Source organism: Gymnoscopelus microlampas (assembly GCF_963454915.1).
Source record: "Gymnoscopelus microlampas genome assembly, chromosome: 16".
Classification (NCBI taxonomy): Eukaryota; Metazoa; Chordata; class Actinopteri; order Myctophiformes; family Myctophidae; genus Gymnoscopelus; species Gymnoscopelus microlampas.
In genome coordinates, this window is record NC_139953.1 from 8,271,972 (window position 1) to 8,296,748 (window position 24,777).

A 24,777-nucleotide genomic window follows, 5' to 3' on the forward strand; every position below is an offset into this window, starting at 1 on the left:
GTTTTAGTTTAGTTTTTATTAGTTTTAGTGTTGGTTTTAGTTTTTTATTGTGACACGGGGGTGGTAAAAGTAAGGACTTTTTTACTTGGTTTTAGTTATTTTAATACAGTTTCAGTTTGTTATAATTTTTTCTTAAAGCCTTGTTTTTATTTTTATTTCAGTTTACTACACTGTTTTTTTGGTTTGTTATTCTTCAATTCTAGTTTTAGTTATTTCGTTAATTCTAGTTAACTATAATGACCCTGAGAGGTTCATTGGGCTTGAGCTATAAAAGACATCAACAATTCATTTTTTCCTGCTTTAACTTCATAGTTTTATGTTAGGTGAACCTTTAAAAAAAAAGATTCTAATGAATTCAATGAATTTAATTGTGTTGTCTTGTTGTTCTTTCTTTTACAGGTTCTTCTAGTGGGACAGCTTTTTGTCCCTGTATTGACGCGTTCGTGTGTTGATGAAAACAAGCTGAAGGAAGAAGCTGAGAAGATGATTGGACGCTACCAGCAGCCCTTCCTTGAGCCAGCAGCTGTCGCCCCAGAATGTCCCATAAACAAACAACTAAACGAAGACATCAGCAACCGCTCCATCTCACCCTGGAGATACATGTAAGCAGTGGTGTAAAAAGTACTCAAATGTTTTATTCCAGTAAAAGTATCAATACTGCAATGTAAAAATTAAAAGTCCGGAATTTTAAATCTACTTGAGTAAAAGTACAAAAGCATTGGTTTCAAAATGTACTTAAAATTAGACACGGATAGATAAAGTACTGACTTTAAATTGTTGTGGTCGCCTTGCAGCCTTGAAACCGAAGAGGACCGCTTCCCCCGGACGCTGGCTGTCGCCCAGTGCCTGTGTAAGGGATGCATCATGACCAACAAGGAGGGCAGAAGTCACGAGAGCAGTGCCTACAACTCTGTAAACGTCACACAAAGCAGGGTGGTTCTTATAAAGAAACCATGTAAGAATGCGACAAAGTATCGACTCGTACCAAAAGATGTACAGGTGGTCGTCGGCTGCACGTGTGTCAAACCCAAAAAATAATGCTTTTTAGCTCAAATCTAACAATGACACAGATGCTTCTCCAGGTCTCTTAATGAATTACTTAATTGCCTCGTCTAAGCCTGTTGTCACATATTGTGATTTTTATATAACACAACATGCATTTGTTTTGTAGGTCGATAAAGGCCTTGTTCTGTTCTGTTCTGTTTTGTATTACCTACTGTTTACTGCTATAAATGTAGCTACAAGATCGGTAATCTATGGGTTGATGGCTTCGTCATCTAAAACATTTGACTATTGTATTATAGTTATTTTGTGTTTTGTGAGACCATCTGTAATTTATTTATTTATTTGATAATTTAAAGCTATTTATTCTATCTGCAATAATATGTATTTATATATTTATATTTTTGTCATTCATATTTTGGAACTTGTGGGTTTTTAATAAAGTTTATCAAACTTGCAAAGTGGAGTCAATCTTATGTGTAAACACAAATGTTAAGAAGAAACATATCAAGCTGATATGAAAGTATCTTTTTGACCATAGACCATAGTAGTGACATGTACTGTAGTGACATGTCACATCGTGTTGAATTAATTGCCTTGTCTAAGCCAAGTGGTGGACAATGTAACCTATTCAACCCCGGTACATGAGTCAAAGTAGCAATACTCCTTGTCAAATGTTCCTCAACTACTGTACAAGTGAAAGTCTGTCTGTTGTTTAAACATTTTAACTATATACCAAAACAAGCAGGAGAATATGACACCACTACTCAATACATTGACTAGACAAGGGTTCCTAAACGTTTCAGGCTGTGACCCCCAAAAATAATCATATTTTAACTGGGGACCCCCCACCCTCACAAGCACTTGGAATTGTAGGCATTACATTTAGTTTGACTTGGTTCAACTTCCACAGATACATATTGTGAAAATAGCAGATCTACAAGCTCACGACACCTCGCAACGTGAGGTGTTGTGAGCTTGTAGTTATTTTCATACGGAATATTTAAAGAGTCTTAAAAGTCCTTGAATTGTGCAGATACCCTGTATACACTTATACTGTATATTGGTTTGTTTTGTAGAATGAGAAAACAATGTTGCACATTATGCTTTTCATCTGGGGACCCCCCAAAAAAATCTGGAGACCAACCCCCAGTTTGGGAACCACTGGACTTGACATTGAAAAAATGAAACACACACTGGTAGCTTTGAATAGGAATATGTATTAGGAAATAAACACATGTACACACTGTGATTCCTGAAGGGTTATGTGTGTTATTTAGTTTTAAAGCTAGGGAAAGTGTTTCTTTACACATAACCTTTTTTTCAGTTGTCAATATGCGACCCCACCGTCACCTTCCCGTAACCCCACTTGGGGTCCCGACCCATAGTTTGAGAACTTCCGAGTTACTAGGTGGTGTGAATGTTGGTCCTGCATGCTTGTGTGAGCTATAGTCAGTGGTGGTGTTGGGCCTGCAATGGAACTCAGCCTCTTTTCCAGTGGTTCTCAATCTTTGTATTTAAAATGCATGTATTTGGCTGCAGACCACATTTGAAAATATTTTGTGCCAGGCACCGCATGAGAAGATTTGTGTTGTTAGAAAACTATTAACTTTTCATAGTTCTTCCACACATATACACTATACAAGTTTTTCTAATTTCTAAATTTAAATTTCTAAATGTTTCAAACATAACCAAGCTTGTAGGAGTATATAATATTGTTTACATTGTTGAACCCCCTCAAGGACAACTGAAGACAGATAGATGTCTTTCCATTCACGCATGGTGCACTTATCACAGTGAAATATGGTGTCTTTAAGAGCGTGTTAAGAGTATGTTTTAATGTCCTGCAAAACTGTGCATTAATGATGCTCCTACATGTGCCGTTAATAGCAATAAAACATCTTCTGGGCGTGTGGAAAAATAAATGCTATACTTTTAAATGATCGTCAAGACCACAAGGGTGTTGTGTCAGGGAAGACAGTGACACTTTCTGAAAAAAATAACATACCACCTTCTGTGCAGAATAGTAATCTGTTGGAAAGGTAATCTGTCATAATGTCTATATGCTATGTGTTATGAAGTAATTGGGATGGTTTTATTAAGTGGAGAATGAACACCTACATGCCACATGCCTACATGCTACATGCTCAGTAATCTTGTTGTTTTTTAATTGTAATTGTTTTAATTAGGGTGTCTAATACTGTTCCTTGCTTGCTTTTCCAGTACATAACCTGTTTTTATCCTGTACTTATTTCAATATTATGACTCTGTTGTGCTATGCTTTTTGTAATCTCAAAATCATTGAAAATGAGGGTCCTGCCCTCAATGTATTTCCGAGAAATGTGAATGAATGAATATGTTGTGCCTGTAATCCCAAATTTGGCATCTGTTGCACAAATAATGGGATGTCTGATAATAGTTCTGATTCATTTTATTGAGTTGCTTACTTCAACGCAGACTATACATTTGACTACTTCCATAAGATCAGCCATTAAACTCTTCTGCATTGCAAAAAAACAATGTTTACAGTATGTTTGATGGTCACAGGGACATCTTTTAAGCTGTTTGTTGTGATGTGCTAAATTATATAATTATAATCTAACTAACACATCTGCAGTGGTTGGTCTTCCCACTCTTCCATTGAGAAATGTAGACCTCTGGTGTCGGATAAGATAAATAAATGTTAAATGGTGCATTTACAATGCTTTACAATGAGCATTGTATTCATCCAGACAGAAAAAAAAGAGTACTTTATATGCGTTAGGCCAAGGACCCCCATTTGATTAGATGTGTTATCTTTGGGACCACAATATGTTAACACTTTCATTGTTAGACATGATTTGATCTGATATGGTATGCCATTTGGTCCAGAATTCACTGTTATCATCTAGTATGTAGGCCCATGTATTATGATTGAGTTAAACTATGACCAAAATAGCCATTCACTTGCATGCAGTGGTGGAAAAAGTACTCAAATGTAAGTAAAAGTGTCAATACTGCAATGTAGAAGTACTCTGTTACAAGTAAAGGTCCGGAATTCTAAATGTACTTGAGTAAAAGTACAAAAGTATTGGCATCAAAATGTACTTAAAGTACCAAAAGTAAAAGTAGCCTACTAAAATGTTTGAAAATAGCAGATCTACAAGCTCAAAACGCGTCGCGATGCGACGCGTTGTGAGCTTATAGATCGGCTATTTTCAAATAGCCTATGTATAAAATAGGGCTAAAGTGGTTAATGTATAATATAATATCATAATTTATATCTGAAAAGTAACTACTAAAGTTTTCAAATAATTGTAGTTGAGTAAAAGTTCAATATTTGCCTCTGAGATGTAATGGAGTAGAAGTAAAAGTATAGACAATTGGAAATACTCCAGTAAAGTAAAAAAAAATGCCTCAAAATTGTACTTAAGTACAGTACTTGTGTAAATGTACTCAGTTACTTTACACCACTGCACTTATGTTCTGTAGTTGTATTTACTTGAACGTAATGATGGTGAAGATCGTTTAGTGGAGGACCCGCTGGAACCCAATCAAGGATACATGGTGGTCCCCGGACCCCACGTTGTGAATCACTGTATGGTGTAGGGGTCGCCTTATTAACAGTGGCATTCTAAGGCTCAAATGTGTTTCCACTGGCAGCCCTTTGAAAACTGATTATCTTGCGCCATCTCCTGGTGGAACTAAGAACAGCACATTAAAGGAGTAGGCTAGTTCACCCCAAAAAAATACTATTTTCTATCAATTACAAACCCCATGAAGCATTGAATTCATGGAGATTTGTTTTGGTTTTTGTCGCATTCCTAAGACAATAATTTGATGACTGGTAGAAGACTCATTTGAGTCTCCTACCAGACACATTAGCATCTTTCTGCCGGTAATCAAATTATTGGCGTAGGAATGCGACAAAAACTAAAACATCTCCATGAATTCAATGCTTCATGGGGTGTGTAATTAATAGAAAATAAATTTCACCCATAAGTTCACCCATTTTTTGGGTGAACTACTCCTTTAACGAGCAGGGGGAGTTGATCAGTTGGAAACGCTGCATTCCAGCCTGCAGTGCATTCTTTTCTAAAAACATTTTACAACAACACATGCAATGTTGTGAGATTGTTTCCCCCCAAAAAATTGACATATGTTGACAAATCTTCTTTTAGCCTATTTGGGTCCCTGTGGCACCAAATCTTTTAAAATGGTGGTAAATAATACCATAACTCTATGGGTGGGTGATACATACACACCAATGTGGAGTGTTGGGGCCGGGGTCCAAATGGACAAGTTTGCTCATGTCAAAAATGTCAACGAGCGACCAGATCATTTTCGGTGCGAGCGCCTCAAGAGAGGTGCATCAAAGATGCTTAATTCAAGAAGATACGCTTCCCATTTAGATGCTCGATCTCACGAGAGTGCGTTTCTGGACCAGAGAAAGGATTAAAACAAAGTAGATCAGCTATTTTCACAAGTTTTGCCTCTTATATTTTCTGATGATTACTTTTGATGCAGTCTTTTTTCTTTATTATTTTTTATTTTAAATGGTTTTAATGTTCTTGCTTTTGCTCTTCCTTTTGCTTTATTGTTAATTTATTATTGCTTTTCTGTAAAGCACTTCTGCTTTATTTTAGTATTATAATTGTTTTGCTCTGTAAAGCACGTTGAGCTTTTCATGTCATGAAAGGTGAAAGTTTATTATTATTTAGTTTATTTTTTGAGGTATTTAAAAAGGTCTTAAAAGTCCTTACATTTTCACTTCACTGTCACCTGGGGACCCCCCAAAAAATCATGTCCCCCACAGGCTGAGAACCACTGGGCTAAAGAAAGAATGGGTCAGAAACATAGACAGTGTTCACGACCACTTTTCCCATTGGAACGAATTGACTAACCAGTAACCACTTACTTCTGGTCTCTTAAAGAGGCGAGGCCGGCGAACTAACCACGTCACACCCGGAAGTAAAGCACAAACAGCGTGTCTTGCATTCCTTGAGTGTCTTTTTAGGTGCGCGAGTGCGTGGGAGTGAGACGTGTTTATTGTGCAAAAACATAACTTCCTTCTTCCTCAAGTCTTTCGTGGGTGGTTCCTCCTTGTGTCAGCAGATAAGCTACTTTTTTTTAACCTGTAGCTTTATTTGTTGGTGTTTTTTAATGTGTGTTTTAAATACGTTTTGTATTTATTAGATGACTGATCATATGGCTTCCATACAGACTCTGATCTCTGCGATCAACGACATACTCTCTGCGGCGGCAGAAGAGATCTTCGTGGTCGTGGAGAGCACTTTGACTGAGTACGAGGACCGAGACGTGTGTTTCAGACAGCAGATAGAGCAACAACGCAGGATCCTGGACGGGCTTCTGAAGCCGCATGTTAAACTCCACAGAGCAGGTTCGTATATATACGCACACTTTAATACAGAGTTTACACACTACAAAGTATAACTGCATAGAGAAGAGGTTCCCAAACGTTTTAGCTCAAGACCCATGAGAGAAATCAGACGTTTTGTTTTGAGCGGGGACCCAAACTAGTGAAAAATAGCAGATCCACATACGCGGCGCTCTGAGCTTGTATATCTGCTATTTCACTACAACTGAAATGCTTTGTTGATTTATTTATTTTTATGGAAATGTATTAGATTTTTTGTATCAAATACTTTTGATTTACCAAAAAAAAAAAGTTTTAATTGATGAACAGTTGAAACTTTGTTAAATATATTGAATGAATATATTGAATGAAAATGAATATTGATGTTGGAAACGAAAACACTGTAGGAAACCGACCCACTGTTTGTGAATCAGTGGTTCAAAGGGCCACCACGTACATGACGTGACAGTAGCAAGTCCAGACACCTTTTACTGGGGGAGTGGGTGGCTCAAGGCATTTGGCTCAAGAAGTGGGGGTTCTGCAAGGATAGCCTGAGGACACACACACACACACACACACACACACACACACACACACACACACACACACACACACACACACACACACATATATATATATACACATATATATATATACACACACACACACACACACACACACACACACACACACACACACACACACAGAGAGACACACGTGCGCACGCACACAGAGACATGCATACACAGACAGAGAGAGACACACACACACAGAGAGAGAGAGAGAGAGAGACACACGCACAGAGACACACACACACACACACACACACACACACACACACACACACACACACACACACACACACACACACACACACACACACACACACCCTGAGAGAGTACGGTATGTACTTTGAGTATGGATTTAACTCACACAATTGACTGAAGTCAAGGCGAAACATCAACATTCGTCAAAAAACATAACATTTACAATTCTTGTCTCCACTACCCATAGGGGTCCTTGAGGGAGTTCCAGGGGGTCCCCAGCTAAATGATAGATTAGGCACCAAATGGACCCTTATGGGTCTGTAACGGGTCCATTTGGTTCCATTTGTACACTCTCAGAGTTAAATTGACATAGATTTTACATTATAAATTGCGGTCCAAGTGATAGAAATGCCATTAAATTGGGGTCTGTAGCCCTAATGCATGTCAAACTGGGGGTCCTTGAAATTAAAATGGTTGAGAATCACTGCTAGAGCCGTAAAAAATCTTCTCTTATGGGGGTCCCTGGCATATCTTTTGAAATGGGGGTCCGCGGGCTAATAAGTGTCAATTTGGGGGTCCTTGACATGAAAAAGTTTGAGAACCACTGATCTACAGTACTTGAATGACTAATAACAGCGTGTTACACACGTAACAGTAAACATATAACTTTGTCCTGTGTTTACATAACAAAACAATAAATAGCATGTTTGACCAATCATTTCCCTCTAAACCAGCTGTCATCAGCCACTGGAGAGCCTCTGTTGGTGTTTCCACTGTTTTGTTTAATGGTGGACCAAAAACATCCCGTCTACCAAAACAGTGAAACCACCAAATTACAGCGAGAGGGCAGGTAAACACCACCACACTACTCCAGTGGCTGATAACTGCTGGCATAGAAGGACATGATTGGTAAAAAAAGAAATATAATTAATGCTTTGTAATGTAAACACAGGGCAAAGGTACATACCACGCCTTCAAAATATAAAAAAAACAAAATAAACAAACCGGTTAATCACAACACGACAGTGACACCATGCAAATGTAATCTGTGAAAACATTCCATACTCCCAGGTTTAGTTGATAAACAAGAAAGTTTGGTTTTCCCTGTCTCTGACTTGGCAGATGGCCAATTATCGGTTTTTAGGGTAATGGGTGGCACCTGGGGTGGCCAATAAGATTCCAGGGGTGGTAGTGTTACCTTAATCCACCCCATGAACATGCCACATGGTCGCACTTTAACCCAGAGGTAAAAGAACACATCAAACTGCACAGAGCAGGGATACAATTACTAATGTGTTTGCACTTTCAGGGCCATTCAGAATCAGGTTTATTGTCACATGATTCACAGCCAGGTTTACAGGTTTAAATCAGTGGGTGAGATGTGTTTTTTTTTGTGCAAGGTCCAAGGAAAAAGGGAGTGGAGCAGAGAAAGAGAGAGCAAGGATAATATGTCAAACAAAAATCTAACATATCTATCTACATACTGTATCATTGCTGTCGGGCAAAAACCGCTTTTTTTCATATCCAAACTTTTTGTGGTTGTTCGTAAATCACCTACTTCATACTACAGCGCCACACAAAAGTATCAAAAGTAGCAGATCCACAAGCTCGGTTTTGAGCTTGTGGATCTGCTAGTTTTGCTCTTTTTGAATTTGAATCCTGAAAAGTAACAGTTTCCACCCGACAGAGACGGTATACCACATTGCTGAAAAAAACAGCAGGTATGTACATGAGGTTAGTGGTTACACATAAGGTGCAAAAGAGTGGCAACAGCATTTCCTGTGTCTCCACAAATGAAGGCTTAAAAATGTCAACCAAAATACCATATTCATACAGAATCTAACATTGGATTCAACAAAACGCATCATACTATATCGTTCTGATTCTTTGACTCAGTTTAACGGTTAAACTGAGTCAACAATAAAATAATCCATACATATGCTATTTGAAAATAGATGATCTACAAGCTCACAACGCGTCGCAGATCTGCTATTTTCAAACATTTTAGTACCTTTACTTTTGGTACTTTGAGTATATTTTGATGCCAATACTTTTGTACTCTTACTCAAGTAACATTTTTAACACAGGCCTTTTACTTGTAACTTGAGTATTTTCATATTGTGGTATTGCTACTTTTACTTAAGTAAAATATCTGAGTACTTCTTCAACCGCTGAAGACCAATAATTAAAGAACAGGTTAAGCAAGTGGTTTTCTCGTTCTTTTTATTTTTCAGTAATCCTGCTCTCTATTACTGCCTCCCCCTGTTCAGCCGGGGCGCCTAATGGAGGGGAAAGGAACTGGTTGGAATAACGTGTTCCTTCCACGCGCTACGTCCAACCGGGGAAACTCCCCCCTGTCAGGTGATAAGAAGGCTAGTTGGCTCTCATGCATTGAAGGAGGCATGAGCTCGGCTCTGGGCTCTCCCTAGGCTGGCAGAGGGAGTGTAGCGCCCAGAATTACTTGACAATTGGCACTGGTTGCAAAATCGTGGGATAAAGATTTTATGAGAAAAAAAAACCCAGTGTTGCCAGATTTTGCGAGAGAAATAAGCAACCAGGCCTATGAAAATGAGCCCAAAAGAAGGCACTATTATAGGCCACATGAGCACTTTAAACCTATATGCATCGGCTATTTGAAAATAGCCGATCTACAAGCTCACAACAAATAAATAAAAAGCAACCCACAACTACTAATATTTACAAGCAACTTGTAAAGTGCAACACGGGTAGCGACACAATCCCTTCATTTCATTCAGTGTGCTTGCCTTTCTCTTTTCTCTCTCAGTGGTGGTCTTCTCCTCAGCTTTCAGGTGAATGTTGATACTTGCCTACCACGCTAACTGAGACCCTATTCATGCTGTTTGACGACATAAGAGAGGCCATGGTCAACCATATGCTAATGGCCATGGCTTCAGTGGCTTGGCTATTGTTCTCACAGAACAAGTTTGGCCACTATTAGCCTCGGAAACCCATGCCTTTTTTTTTGTTTCAAAAGAAAAAAAGCCTGGGAGAACCTTGCAGGAACGCTGGTCTTAGGACCTTGTTATCTCCTAACCAATCAGAGTGCTCCAAACCCAGGCGCTGGAATCCAGCGCCTGGGTTTGGCTCCGCCCTTCAAGACCATCGATTGGGCTCGTTCTTTCAGTCTAGGCCACTATAGACCTTCACAGTCATGTGCAGTCAGCGGCAAGAGGGGGTTGGGGGACAACTGCCTCAGTGCCTCCTAAACGTTTTTTTTCTCTGTTAGAGGTAGGTTAGTTCTGATTCATAGCCGTTAAGGAGTTCCCCTTAAGGCTATGGTACTTTCGATTCTTTGCGCTCGCACCACAGGCTGCGCAGCCTCTCGTCAGTAGGACCGGATCTGTAGAGGGCGCAGCGGAGTAACTAAAATTTTTTTTCTTTCCGGTAAAATATTTTACATTTTGGCCAAAAAGTGTATTTTAGACGTGAGGTGGGGGGCTCAGAGTGTTCCCACTTAGTAGAGTTGGCCTTCAACTCCATAAAACCGTCTTTGTTTTTGGTGAGTAGTGAAAGTGTTTTTTTTTAATTTTTACTCCCGACAAGAGGCTGCGCAGCCTGTGGTGCGAGCGCAAAGAATCGATAGCCTTAAAGGAGAATTTTGGACTAAGTTTTTCTTACCTTTTCTATGACGTTATGATATCTTAGGATGAATGGTACAGTAGAGAAATTTCATAACTCGATCCCGGGTCCGCCACGGCTTAAAACGTGCGCGGATAGACCTTGCGTTAGATCTCATATTTTAATAGCTTTTTTTTTTGTGAGAGATCTGATGTTCATAGTGACAGAACACTGTCAAAAAAAAAAAAAAAAAAAAAGTCGCGCTAGACGAGATTGAAATCTCGAGATTTCAATCTTGTCTAGCAAGACTTAGGTTTTTTTTTTTTTTTTTTGCATCCCTGGTTTAACCACATGCACCCCTATTCAGTGTCCCTGTTCTGGGGCAAACATTCAGTGAAAATAACAGATCTACAAGCTCACAACGCGATGCATTGTGATAATTAATAGGTCATAGTGCCAATGGATTTGTCAGAAAACGAGACATATATACAGCAAAACCGAACCATATTAGAATGGAATGCTGGAAAGTGCAATCTGTGGCACTTCAAGTGCAACATAATATTGAGTACACATATTAACTCATTAAGACCTGGAATGCATCTGTGTCACTTTAGATTCTTTGGGCTATTCAAAAATAGAAGATATACAAGCTCATAGCGCGGCACCGAGCTTGTATATCTGCTATTTTTGAAAAATCGTGAAAATATTTTTTAAATATTTTTTTCCGAAAAACTGTTAGGATTTACATTTTTTTAAATTAATGGGTTAATCACGTTGCTGCTGAGCAGATGACACGTGTGTCAGATGAAAGTGAAAGTGACTGATGGCAGCCAGCTCGTTTTATTCATGGTGATTATCTGCTACAGTGACATCATATGATGGTGTGTGAGAATAGAGGAAGACAGTTATTGTGAAAGCGACAGAGTACAGGATGACACTCCCTTAGACTTTGGCCTCGATTTCCGTCGGTGCTTCATTCATGAACTTCATCCTAAACGTTGTTGTGGGAGTATCTGTAATTAATTATTATAATTCCTTGGTTGGTTGTAGTGAAACAAGTGTGATTTTAGCCTTGGTGCAAGGTCAGGATTAAAGTATGGTATAATTAAAATGTACTGTATATCACAATAATGTTTTTGCATTTTGTTCATGAATATAAATTGTGTGTGTAGTTATAAGAGGTCCTTGGACATAACTATTTGTATTTGGTATCATTTGTCAGTGTTGTTTTTGCTCTTAAAATGTGCCTTAATACATTATAATTGTCCTCTACTAACATGTAAAATTAAAAATCACACCCTGTGTGAAGGAAGCGGTGCCTTTGGGGCGGGGCTTAACTCATTTCAGTTCGTCCCTATTGGTGGTCTGAGTCCTCTTCCCAAATTTGTACTTGGTAGCATGCTGCAAATTGAAAAAATGGCTGTTTAAAACCCAGCCAATGGGCAGACAGAGGGGGCGGGGCTTAAGTAATTACAGTGCGTCCCTATTGGTGGTTTTAGTCCATGTACAAAATTTGTACTCCGTAGCATGCTGCGAACTTGAGTTATGGCTGTTTAAAGCCCAGCCAATGGGAAGACAGAGGGGGTGGGGCTTCAGCAATTCATGCTCGTCCCTATTGGTGGTCTAAGTCCACATACCAAATTTGGACTTGGTGGCATGCTGCAAACTGGAGTTATAGCTGTTTAAAATCCCGTGCTCATCCCGTGCTCATACGGGCGGACGGACATAACATACGCTGGGGGTCCCTGGAACCCTGGGGCGGGGCTTCAGCAATTCATGCTCGTCCCTATTGGTGGTCTAAGTCCACATACCAAATTTGGACTTGGTGGCATCCTGCAAACTGGAGTTATAGCTGTTTAAAATCCCGTGCTCATCCCGTGCTCATACGAGTGGACGGACATAACATACGCTGGGGGTCCCTGGAACCCTGGGGCGGGGCTTCAGCAATTCATGCTCGTCCCTATTGGTGGTCTAAGCCCACAGACCAAATGTGGACTTGGTGGCATGCTGCAAACTGGAGTTATAGCTGTTTAAAATCCCGTGCTCATCCCGTGCTCATACGGGCGGACGGACATAACATACGCTGGGGGTCCCTGGACCCCTCTTTGATAACCAGTGGCACGTGTGGCCAATGAGAGGAGAGGTGGCATAGGCAATCTCCAAGTCCGTGTGTGTGTGTGTGTGTGTGTGTGTGTGTGTGTTTGTATGTGTTGCTTCTTTGCCGTGCTCATCCCGGGCTCATACGGACGGACGGACGGACGAACATACGGACAAAGTCAAGTGTAGAGCGGTTGGCACCGCTAAAAACACCTTAAATATTTGCAAATTGTCCGGTCGCGATAATCCATTGTTATATATTCCATGGTTGTGGCCCGTTGAATGTGACTTGGTTTCGCCAAAATCCAACAGGAACGGAGGATAGAGGTTTTTCTCTCTTTTTTTTTACAAGGAATTGAATGGAGAGGTTTTTGTTATCATGTGGTTTTCTGCTGCTGTGTCTCTGAGGAAGTCAGATGGTCACTCGTGAGTTGGCGAACAGCGCCATCTAGTAGAAAACCACTGAAAACACCTCACTCGTCAAACTTGTGTTTGGCACTGTGTCCATGGCAGTGAAAGAGTTGAGGCATATTTGGCTTATAAGCCAGGGATCCTTATATGTGTGAAAATATCAGTGAAGGCACATATTTGACTGTTCAACTTTCACATTAGCTGCATGAATGAATATGATTTGGGAACCTGGGGAACTTCGCAGTTTAATGTTATGATTTTGTTATCTTTCAAAAGTGATTTCAAAGGCAACCGCCTCCGACTACTGGAACTCGGTGAGGAGGACCCAGCAGCTGTCCTCTGCTCTCAGCATCCTGGGTAAAGACTGCAATGCCGAGCCTGGAAGTAGCAAGGACTCCCATTCCCCCTCCTCCTCCGCCCAGGGTGAACTCTACTCAGAAGGCCTGACAAGCGCAGAGCAGCAGCTTCCAGCGAAACCCGAGAAAGCCTCGTCCGGGACCGACACGGCAGCAGCAGCACCAGCACCGGCTGTCCAGACGAACGAGAGGGTGCGGGACTATACGGCGCTGCACTCATCCTGCCTGTCGCCATGCCACGTCCCCATGAAGGACTTTATGGAGCGCACCCCGGTGGTCGCCATGGACCGAGGAGAGGCAGGACAGATGATGAAGAAGAAGAAGCTATTTGACCGGTAAACGGCACAGACGCTCTCTGCCTTGTCATGTTTTGTAGACTTAACCATTTTCTGTAGGCTAACTGCTTTTGGTCACAAACCATTGACCTCCTTTAATTTTGTGTTATATAGGCCTACTCATATTAAAGATAGATGGGTAATCTGGACATAACTGGTGCGCATGTGCACCCAAAATAAATAATGCGCGGCACATCAGACGACGTGAGGCGCTTTTGGGACCCCCGCCCCCCCCCCATTGACATTGCAGTTGAAAAGGCTTTCGGAGACAGTACTAACGGTACTAACCGGTGCCTCACAAAACCGGTGCCTCCTGCAATGGCTCACTGGAGTGGACTTTTCAGTTAAAACTTTTTATACACGTTTGAAGGACCGTGACAACGCCTTTTAATGTGTAAAACTGAATGTCATGAAACCTTTAAGAACTTGTTTCCCAGCATCCATATTGGGGGGTGGGGGGGGGTCGTAGCCAGAAATAGCCGATCTACAGCTCACAATGCATCGCATTGTGACACATTGTGAGCTTGCAGATCGGCTATTTTTGGCGAAGAGATCTGGTGTAAAAAAAAAAGGGTTCAAAGTACAGTTGTAACTCAAGACCAGTTCTCTAAGACTACAGGGGTTTAAGTGGTTACACTTCAGACATGGTCCTAAAGTAATTTTCTTGACAGCAATATTATTACATTTCTCTCTATTACATTTTCTCTCTTTCTTTTAATTACACCTCAAATCCCTCCCTACTGAGTCGCAAGCCAAGTTATTTATCTGGCGTTTTTATCTGCTTGCTGAGAGCTGACATAGTTTGACCTCGGCTGTTTTAAAGCGTTGTAAAGACAAGGAACCAATCTTCACTGTGCAATCCTGTGGTTATTTAACTTTGAGAGTTATAACTCTCTGAGTTACAACTATCTGTGTGCATCTCCTCTCCCAGGCTGCGGCCCATTCTGACCAAGACGAATGCCAAGCGACACGCCGGTGACTCTCAGGAAAGGCAAACACGTTGTGACACAGGTAAGGCTGTGACGAGAGAGAGACCTCAAGTAAATATAACATTTGTGAGAGAGAGAGAGAGAGAGAGAGAGAGAGAGAGAGAGAGAGAGAGAGAGAGAGAGAGAGAGAGAGAGAGAGAGAGAGAGAGAGAGAGAGAGAGAGAGAGAGAGAGAGAGAGAGAGAGAGAGAGAGAGAGAGAGAGAGAGAGAGAGAGAGAGAGAGAGAGAGAGAGAGAGAGAGAGAGAGAGAGAGAGAGAGAGAGAAACATTGTAAAAAAAAATATATATTATTTTCTCATTTTGTTGCATTGTTCATACTACATTAAAATTGGCTTAAGGGGAGGATCTCTGACGTCACGCTCATGTCACCATGACTCAGCCATAAGCATATAAGGAGTTCCCAATGCAGCTACTACGCCCAAATATGAAGTGTGTTGTCTAACCTCAATGTGTCGTCATGGCATGGGGCAAACAAATCAGTCAGCCCCATACATGGGCTGGCATACTAATGACATCAGGGATCTCCATATATGGGCATAAAAGGTACATGGACTGACAGATACAGAGATCTCCATATATGGGCATATCAGTCGGATCGGCGGTGCTTCAAGTATTTGAAGGCTGCGTAGCAGCCCGAACCTCAAGTAAATATAAAATTTGTAATTTGTACAAATTTGTTGTATTTATTATAATTAGGGGAAACAATCTATTTGAATCGCAATTCTAATGTTGGACGATTCAGAAACGATTCTCATTTTCCAAAAATTGATTTAAAATGTATTATTTTTATTGTTTTACACAAAGAAAAGGATTTGTGTATAATACGTTTTTTTGAGAAGTGACAAGTTCTGGGCTGGCAGATAGCCTAAGCCTACCAATTGTATTTATTTTTGAATCGTTTTGAATCGAGAATCGTTTTGAATCAAGAATCGTTTTGAATTAAAAAAAAATCTATTTTGAATCGGAAAAAAACGTTTTTGAAAAAAACGGGAAAAATCGGAATTGTGAGATAGCAGATGATTCAGAGCCCTAATTATAATAGGAGGTAACTGACTATTCATATATGGCATCATTATGTCAGTGTTCGTTTTTCTCTTATATGTGAAAATAATATCAGTGAAGTTACATATTTAACCATCAACTCATTCACTGCCAGAATAAATGAATCATCCACTACCAGCGATTTCTTTCCTCGATTTCCTTACCTTTTCAAGTAGTCACAGAATATTTATTTCCAGTATGATCGATCCCATGATCGTTGCTAATCACGGGGGGTTCACTGTGCTTCCGCAAAAGAAAAACGAAAATGTCATCACAACCCCCCCGTTTTCTTGTTACAGGCCGTTGAAAATCGCATGTCTCGCCCCAAAATACATACAATAGTAAAACACAGGAGGTGAGATACAGGCAAATTCCCAAATACGTTAACCAGGAATTGAATGGAGCTAATCTTGGGATCATGTGATCTCATGGTTCTGTGTGCATCTGGGGAGGAAATGGTCACTCATGTGTTAGCAAAGGGCGCCATCTAGTGGAAACACCCCCCCCCCCCCCCCAAAAAAAAAAGGTTGTCAACGTTGTCCTTGGCAATGAATGAGTTAAATGTGGATATTAGCTGCATGAAGGAATAGGATTTGGGAATCTGGAGGACGTTTGCAGCTTAAAATTATGATTCTCACGCATGTGTGACGGTGCTTGAATTCATTTTTCCAATGGTAATGGTCGTTATCTGCGTGACACGCAGATCGTAAACTTATGTGATATCATCATATGTTTTTCATATCCACCCACAGATAAGCAGACATCAGACAGAAGCTCACGTGATAACCAGCCGTCCTCCTCCAGCAGCATCCTGGGTAAAGACTCTAATGCTGAGTCCGGAGGTAGCAAGGCCGCCCAGTCCTCCTCCTCCACCCGGGGCCAATTCCACTCGGAAAGGCGGAGACACAAAGAGCGGCAGCTTCCAGCGGGAGCTTCCGCGGACAATATCCCTTCCGAAAACGCCGAGAGTCCCTCGGCCACCGCAAGCAATCCTTTTGCCGTGAACGGTAGCAACACGGTAGCAAGGCCGGCCACGTTAGCAGCACTGGCTGCAAGGGGGTGGAGGGGAATGAAGGTGGTCCCTGTCAGGAGGAGGGTGAGGGTGCGGGACCACACGGTGCTGCACCCGTCCTTGCTGTCTTTGTGCCACGTCACCATCCAGGACATCATGGAGCGCAGCATGGCCCTGGCCAGAGAGGCGGGCTGGAAGAGGAAGAAGTTGTACTCTCCACCGTTCAAACACAGCCGGTAAGCAGCACACAGTCTCTCTCTCTGCTTTGGTCTTGCTTTTGGTCACCAACCATTGACGACCTCTGTAATATTGTAGAGTATATTGTAATATAATTAAATACAGGTAATCTGAACATGTCTTTTTCAACTTCAGACAAAGTTCAAGTAATTTTGTTGATAACAGTATCAATTTCTGTTCTCTCTTTGAATTACACCTCAAACTTGATCACAGAGCCACTTTTGTTTCTGTAGCGTATAGGAAATTGCTGTATGGGCTGTATTCCCACTTGCTTTCAGAGTCGGTGGTTTGTCAGGCATTGTATCTATTCTCCTCTCTCCTCCTGTGTCTGTGGCCGCCTAGCCTCAATCTCCAGACTTTTATTTTTTATTTTTGCTAAAAAATAAAAGCCTGGACCAACCAGTTGATGTTCCGGGCATAGGAAGTGTTTAATTTCCCCAACCAACCAGAGTGTAGTGGGCGTCGCTCCAAATGTTGTGACGTCAGGGCTCTCAATGATACACATTGGGGAGGAGGAGGGGCGTTGGGCGGGGGCTGACGGACATATGTGAGCAGGTCTGGTGTTTAGGGCATCAAGTCGCGCATTGACAAGCAGTAGAAAATTGCTTTTCTAACTTTTTTTTTTTTTTTGTGATTTTCGTTTTTTTTCATATTAACACAGTTTGAATGTTGAAGAAGGTTTATAGTCCAAAAGATAGGCGTTTTAGAATCATTAAGTGGTTTAAATTACATTACAAAAAGAGCAGTGTTTCTGTGTGTTTCTGTCGGTCTTTTGGGGGCGGAGAGTGGCTTTAACTTGCAGGGACAACATTAACATGAGAGTGGTTTTGGTTGGTTGTTGGCCCATTGTTCTCCGGTTACAAGCCTAATCCCCGCCCATCAGTATCGCTCCTCTGTGGTGGTGTAACGTAACTTAAGTACATTTACTCAAGTATTGTACTTAAGTACAATTTTGAGGTATTTTTACTTTACTGGAGTAATATCCACTGGGTGAATATTCAACCTGAGGCTGAAATTAACGTCACCACGGTGCGAAAAAGCGCCGAAGCGGCCAGTATTGCGTTAGTCTTTTTCAGGACAGAATCTAGTTGTATAATCAATATAACATTGTACCGAACACAGCAGCTGTGAGGGCAGCCCCAGCTAAACAACAGGCCGCTCGACGTTCGTATGGAAGTATTTCACCGAAGATGTTTGTGGACAAAACAACGGTGGAATAACGAGCTAGGCCTTAGCATTGTTAGCTCGCGGTCACGCGTCATGGCTGAACGTACACTTGGTGTTTGCATTTCTCCATTTACAACTCGTGCATCTACATAAACGTTCAGATTTAAGATATAAAGTGCTTATCTCATGCCCACGGGTGTTATAATTATTTACGGGCCCTCATAAGTACCCGTATCTTCCGTATTGTTTAATAAAAAGCATTTTGATCCGATTGATGGCCATTGTCTCCGTTGTTTTTCAACTATGCGGCCGTAATGGTTGGGGTGTATTGCACTCCTGATACGTTATAACTCTATGAGAAAATGGCCGCCGATCGGATTAAAATGCCTTTTATTGAACAATATGGAAGATACGGGTACTTAGACCCACCCGAAGTTAATGTTAACATCCGTGGCCATGAGGTAAGCACTTTATATTTGAAATCTGAACGTTTATTTAGATGTACGCAAACACCAGGTTGGAGTTAATCCAGGACCTAGCTGGTCGTGTCTCTTTTATTAAATAGGTAAACCTCGACTGTTAGTAGTCGACTACCAGTGGGTCACTCAAATTTAGTGGTGGAAGAAGCACTCGGTGGTAGCAATACCACGATATAAAAATACTCTGTTACAAGTAAAAGTGCTCAAAATGTTAATTGAGTTCAATCAAAGTAAAAGTACTAAAGTCTTGGTATCAAAATGTACTTAAAGTACCTAAAGTATAAGTACTAAACTGTTTGAAAATAGCTGATCTACAAGCTCACAACGCGTCGCAATGCGCATTTTAAGCTTGTAGATCAGCTATTTTCAAATAGACTATGTATAAAATAGGGCTAAAGTGGTTAATGTATGTTTTATAATGTAATAATTTATATCTGCAAAGTAACTAGTACAATATTTTCCTCTGATCTGTAGTGGAGTAGAAGTTAAAGTATTGGAAATACTCCAGTAAAGTAAAAATACCTTAAAAAAAATGTAATTGTGTTGCATCAAATTTCTATATGGTGGACAGCTGACTGAAAGGTGTCAATGGGGGAGTGATTAGAGGAGTGGCTAGGTTGAATAAATTACCCATTGTTCACGCCCATTACCTGGAGCTGAGAGGTGCTACAGAAGTGGAAATTCTTTAGGAGGGATTATCTCAGTTTGGACTATTATAGATAACAAGATTAAAATGGTCACATGATGACTTGATGCCTAAAGCACTGTACCCGCTCACATATCGGTAAACCAATAGGATCCGGCAGAATTGTTCTCCGGAGATTTTGAACCCGCCTGTTAGACATGATATCAGACACGCTAGGGCAGTCTAGTGGTCGCCAGACTGGCGTGGCTCATCCCTCCCTGCTGAGGCCAAGTCACTAAACCCCCACCTCACCACCTGTCTCTCCTCTCCCAGGTTCCGGCCCACCCAGGCCAAGACCAATCTGGATACCAGCGACTCTCAGGACAGCCAGACCAGCAGTGACACGGGTAAGGACTGTATGGAATTGTTATTGCCACGATGGAAAGGCAAACGTATCACAACTCGAGGTCAAAATGTGCCTAAAGTAACATCTGGTTTAGAAACTAGGTCAACCACTGTCGACTGTATGGGAATTTTACCACATAGACCAGGCTCGTCAGGCTCATTTTGGGTTGAGGGCCACATTGGTCCAACGGTGGCTTGAGGTGGGCAGCCACCACGGGCACACACATACCACCTGTTATTTTTATTTTGTGTGTGTGTGTGTGTGTGTGTGTGTGTGTGTGTGTGTGTGTGTGTGTGTGTGTGTGTGTGTGTGTGTGTGTGTGTGTGTGTGTGTGTGTGTGTGTGTGTGTGTGTGTGTGTGTGTGTGTGTGTGTGTGTGTATATAACACATATATATAAATAGCTACTTTAATATGGACTTTAAACGCAATCATTGCCTCATTTACACACATTACCTTGTCAAAGCCTACATTTGCAGTTTCTGTTGGCTAATTAGTGTCCATCTTAGTTTCTGTTGAATTAATGTGTGAATTAAAATATAATATAATGTTGACATAAAAAAAGTTAGAGAACCACATATTATAGCAACTTAAGTGTTTCAGAAAACTTAGGATTTGGAAGACATTTGTAAAGACTTGCCATGATTTTTCAAAAATAGCAGATCTACAAGCTCATAGTGCGGCACTCAGTGCTGCACTATGGGCTTGTATATCTGCTATTTTTGAATAGCCAAATAAATCTTAAAATGACACAGATGCTTGCTGCTTCCAGACACCTGACATCTTTGCTTTAACCAACTTGCAAATGTCAGGGACCAGTTATTTCCATAACACTGCACTACGTTTGTGTTTGTGTGTGCGTGTGTGTGTGTGTGAGACAGACAGACAGACAGACAGACAGACAGACAGAGAGAGAGAACATGTCCGTGCTAGGCTGACTCGTGTGTGAGGATCAAAGAGTATAGCCATTACTACTCGACTAGTAGTTGAATAGGCTGTTAACGAGCCAATCAGCCAGAACATTCCACAGCTGGGTAGAGACAATGCTTCTCTACAGGGCCATCAAAGGTAGGCTACTCGCTGCAGCTAGTATCAGCGAGTGGGGGAGGGGCGAGCGTCCTCACAGCTGCTTGGACACACAGCAATGCAAACTGTGACTGTCTGTTAGATGTAGTATCAATTTACTATTTTTAAAAGTATTTCGCGGGCCGCCATGGACCTTTCCACGGGCCGCCAAACGCCCGTGGGCCGCCACCTTGACAAGCCTGACATAGACAATGTAGCTGTTTATCAAAGAGGCAAACTCCTCAGCATTCAGTGATATTTGATGTTTTCAGATCATAATAGGACGCCTTTGAGATTTGTTTAGATCTGAGGAGTCTTTTTTTTTCATTTATACATTTTTTGGAGGGGTTGAATTGGTACATCTTTACCTCAGCAATTGTGCCCGCACATAATACAGCTAGTCTCATAGAAGACAGTTCCCTTCCATGTTCTCCAACCACCCATCTTGTGAATTAGGCTGCAATGTATAATAGGTTTGGACAGGTTAAAAAAGGAACAGACTGGACCAGTAATATCAACTTTGACCACTTGGGGTCGCACTTTTAATAAAAGCAATGATACTATACTGCGTCCCCCCTCCATTATTAGTCTGTGTGTGGGGTGGGGTGGAGGGGGGGGGGGGGCAACCAGACTACTAGTACTCTTACGACTTCATTCTTTCGTTCTTTTTTTCAAGATAAACTTTATTTTGCCACGTTACTCCTCCCACAGTTTTTGCGGCACACACTCGTGCCCTATTACATTGCAGTCATTTAGCAGACGCTTTTATCCAAAGCGACTTACAATAAGTGCATTCAACATAGGTAGGGAACAAAACTACTAATCACCAGAAGCATTAAGTGCATTCTCTTCTAAAACAAGCAACCAAGAGTATACCTGGCGCTAACGTAAAAGTGCAATATATCAGCTACCTAATTTCATAAACAGATGAGACAAAATAGGAAAATCAAATGAGCAAGAGCTAAAACAAATAAGTCTATCGAATAAACAAGATCCAATAAACAATAAAATAAGAGTTCGTACAACTAGTTAACAACAAGTAGGCAAGGCGAAGAGGAAGGGTAGTGTTTCCTGAAGAGGTGGGTTTTCAGCCTGCGGCGAAAGATGGGCAGTGACTCTGCCGTCCTGACATCAGTGGGGAGTTCATTCCACCACTGTGGGGCCAGAACAGAAAAAAGTCGTGACGTGTAGATCGGCCAGAAGGACCCTTGAGCGACGAGGCAATCAGTCGCCCCGAGGTAGAGAACGGAGAAGGATAGTTGTGTGGGAGAACTTGGGGCGGTTGAACACCAGACGAGCTGCAGCTTTCTGAACAAGCTCAAGAGATCTGATGGCAGATGCCGGAGCACCAGCAAGGAGGGAGTTGCAGTAGTCCAGGCCGGAGATGACAAGAGCCTGGATGAGCACCTGGGCTGCCTTCTCCGTGAGGAAGGGGCGAATCCTCCTCATGTTGTAGAGGAGGAATCTGCAGGACCGTGTCACCGATGCGATGTTTGCAGAGGACGACAGTTGATCATCCAGGGTCACACCCAGATTCTTCGCAGTCCGAGTTGACATCACCACAGCATTATCAATGGTGATGGCCATGTCTTGGTGCGGACAGCCCTTCCCCGGGAGGAACATCAGCTCGGTCTTGTCCAGGTTGAGTTTCAGGTGGGTGCGTCAACATCCACTCCGAGATGTCAGCCAGACAAGCAGCAATGCGTGCCTCCACTTGTGTGTCAGAGGGGGGGGAATGAGAGGATCAGCTGGGTGTCATCGGCATAGCAGTGGTAGGAAAAGTCATGGGAGTGGATGACAGCACCATGAGATGTAGTGTAGAGAGAAAAGAAGAGGACCCAGAACCGAGCCTTGGGGAACCCCAGTAGTGAGCCTGTGTGGTTCTGACACAGACCCTCTCAGCATCACCTGGTAGGAGTGACCCGTCCGGTAGGATGCAAACAGGGACAGTGCAGAGCCTGAGACACCCATCCCCTCAAGGGTGGAGAGGAGGATCTGATGGTTCACTGTGTCGAATGCTGCAGACAGGTCCAGGAGTATCAGGACGGAGGAGAGAGAGTTCGCTCTAGCGGCATGGAGCGACTCCGTCCCTGCCAGGAGGGCAGTCTCGGTCGAGTGACCCACTTTGAACCCGGACTGGTGGGAGTCCAGGAGGTTGTTCTGGTGGAAGTACGAGGACAGTTGTTTGAAGACAGCACGTTCAAGAGTTTTAGGAAGGATAGAAAGGAAATCGGTCTGTAGTTCTTGATCTCAGAGGGGTCAAGTGTCGGTTTCTTCAGGAGGGGGTGACTCTGGCAGTCTTGAAAGCAGAGGGAAGGTAATCAGACGTCAGAGATGTGTTAATAAGGTGGGTCAAGAAGGGAAGAAGTTCAGGTGCAGTGGACTGCAGCAGAGTGGATGAGACCGGGTCCAGGGAGCATGAGGTGGGGCGACTAGAGGTAACAAGGAGAAGGACCTCGTTAGGGGAGAGGGGAGAAATTGTCAAATTGACCGGCTTCATTGGGAATCTTGTGCATCCATTCTGCTAAGAGATACGTTATACAGTTTAATTGATATTAATTTATTAGTGAATTCATTTTCCCCATTGACTTATAATGGGAAATGAAAAAAGTGTGCTACAGATTCAACACTAAGATGGGAGATTCATAGTCCAGTGCCAAATTATTAACAGCCCACTTTAAGTTTCGGCCTATAACTCGTGAACCGTAGGTCGTAGAATACAAATCTCTTTTTCCCTGGATTCCTTGGGTCATATCGCAACTCCCCATATAGGCCACGCCCATTTGCGCCTGGATTGATTTTCTACCATTTTGAATCTTCAAAACACTTTTGGCACCTTCTCCTACAGATTTTGTCCAAATCTCACTCTCACTCAGTCAGTACACATGATCTCTGGACCCATGCGATAAACATATCCAAGCGGAATTTTGATAGTTCATACCATTCGTCCGTAATAGGCTTCCAAAGTTGGTGGGAGGAGCTTGTTTTACCAAAAATTGCAAACAAAACCTCCAGTCAATCCCATATTTGAATCACATATCAAGGGTGGTTTACTCAACGAATCCCCAAAAGCATGTCCAGTAGAGATGCGCGGATCGCGGTTTTAGCCGCGGTTGCCGCAGTTAACCGCAGTTTGGGCGGATTTGGGTCAATCAAATATAATTATTAATTAATATTGGATAAACCGCGGGTGAAATAATGCGGGAATTAAATTAATGATATCAATCTATAGGCCTATAATAACTTTTGAAAAGCACTAAATTTCACCGTGTGTGCGTTAACTGCGTTTGTAGTATTTTAATATTACGTCATTTTACACCAGGCACAAAATAGCCGCTCACTACATGTTGCTTTGCAGCCAGCCGGTGTTGCCAGGTAGGTTGCGAGAGAAATAAGCAGCCAGGTCTATGAAAACAAGCCCAAAACAAGTGCCAAACCTTTACAGTCTATGGTGCCAAACAAGCCCAAAAGTCGCTCATAAAAATCTTATAAAAAGCCGACATGGCAACAAAGTGGTTGAAAGTGAAAGTAACTCAATGAAGACGTGCGCTTGTTGTTACCATGGTTGTGGATTGTATACAGTCACTGCATCGCGACAGTGTTGAGTGACATTGTTTATAAGAAAACTAACATCAGGAAAATAACAATTATTTGGTGCGGTTGGTGCGGATCTATAAATAGGATGATATAATTACCGCGGGTGGATGACGGATGGATAATGAATTTGTTAACGCGGATTCGGGTGACAAAAAAACCCATCCGCGCATCTCTAATGTCCAGAGTGATGTGACAATGCAATTGGCCCGTTACATTAGTGGGAGGGGCCTTTTTCTTAATATCAAAACGCCATATTCG

General features: G+C 42.0%; 1 protein-coding gene across 1 annotated transcript in view; it reads left to right on the plus strand.

Annotated features, from left to right (window-relative positions):
• The first annotated feature begins 6,052 nt into the window (after positions 1–6,052).
• The window catches only part of LOC311063519 (uncharacterized protein), a 38,642-nt gene continuing 19,917 nt past the window's right edge, over positions 6,053–24,777 (plus strand). The window contains exons 1-5 of the mRNA XM_084082998.1: positions 6,053–6,382; positions 13,489–13,903; positions 14,835–14,914; positions 16,686–17,181; positions 19,787–19,860. Coding sequence (XP_083939124.1) covers positions 6,178–6,382; positions 13,489–13,903; positions 14,835–14,914; positions 16,686–17,181; positions 19,787–19,860 — 1,270 coding nt within the window. The 5' untranslated portion in view covers positions 6,053–6,177. The remainder of the gene's footprint in view (positions 6,383–13,488; positions 13,904–14,834; positions 14,915–16,685; positions 17,182–19,786; positions 19,861–24,777) is intronic.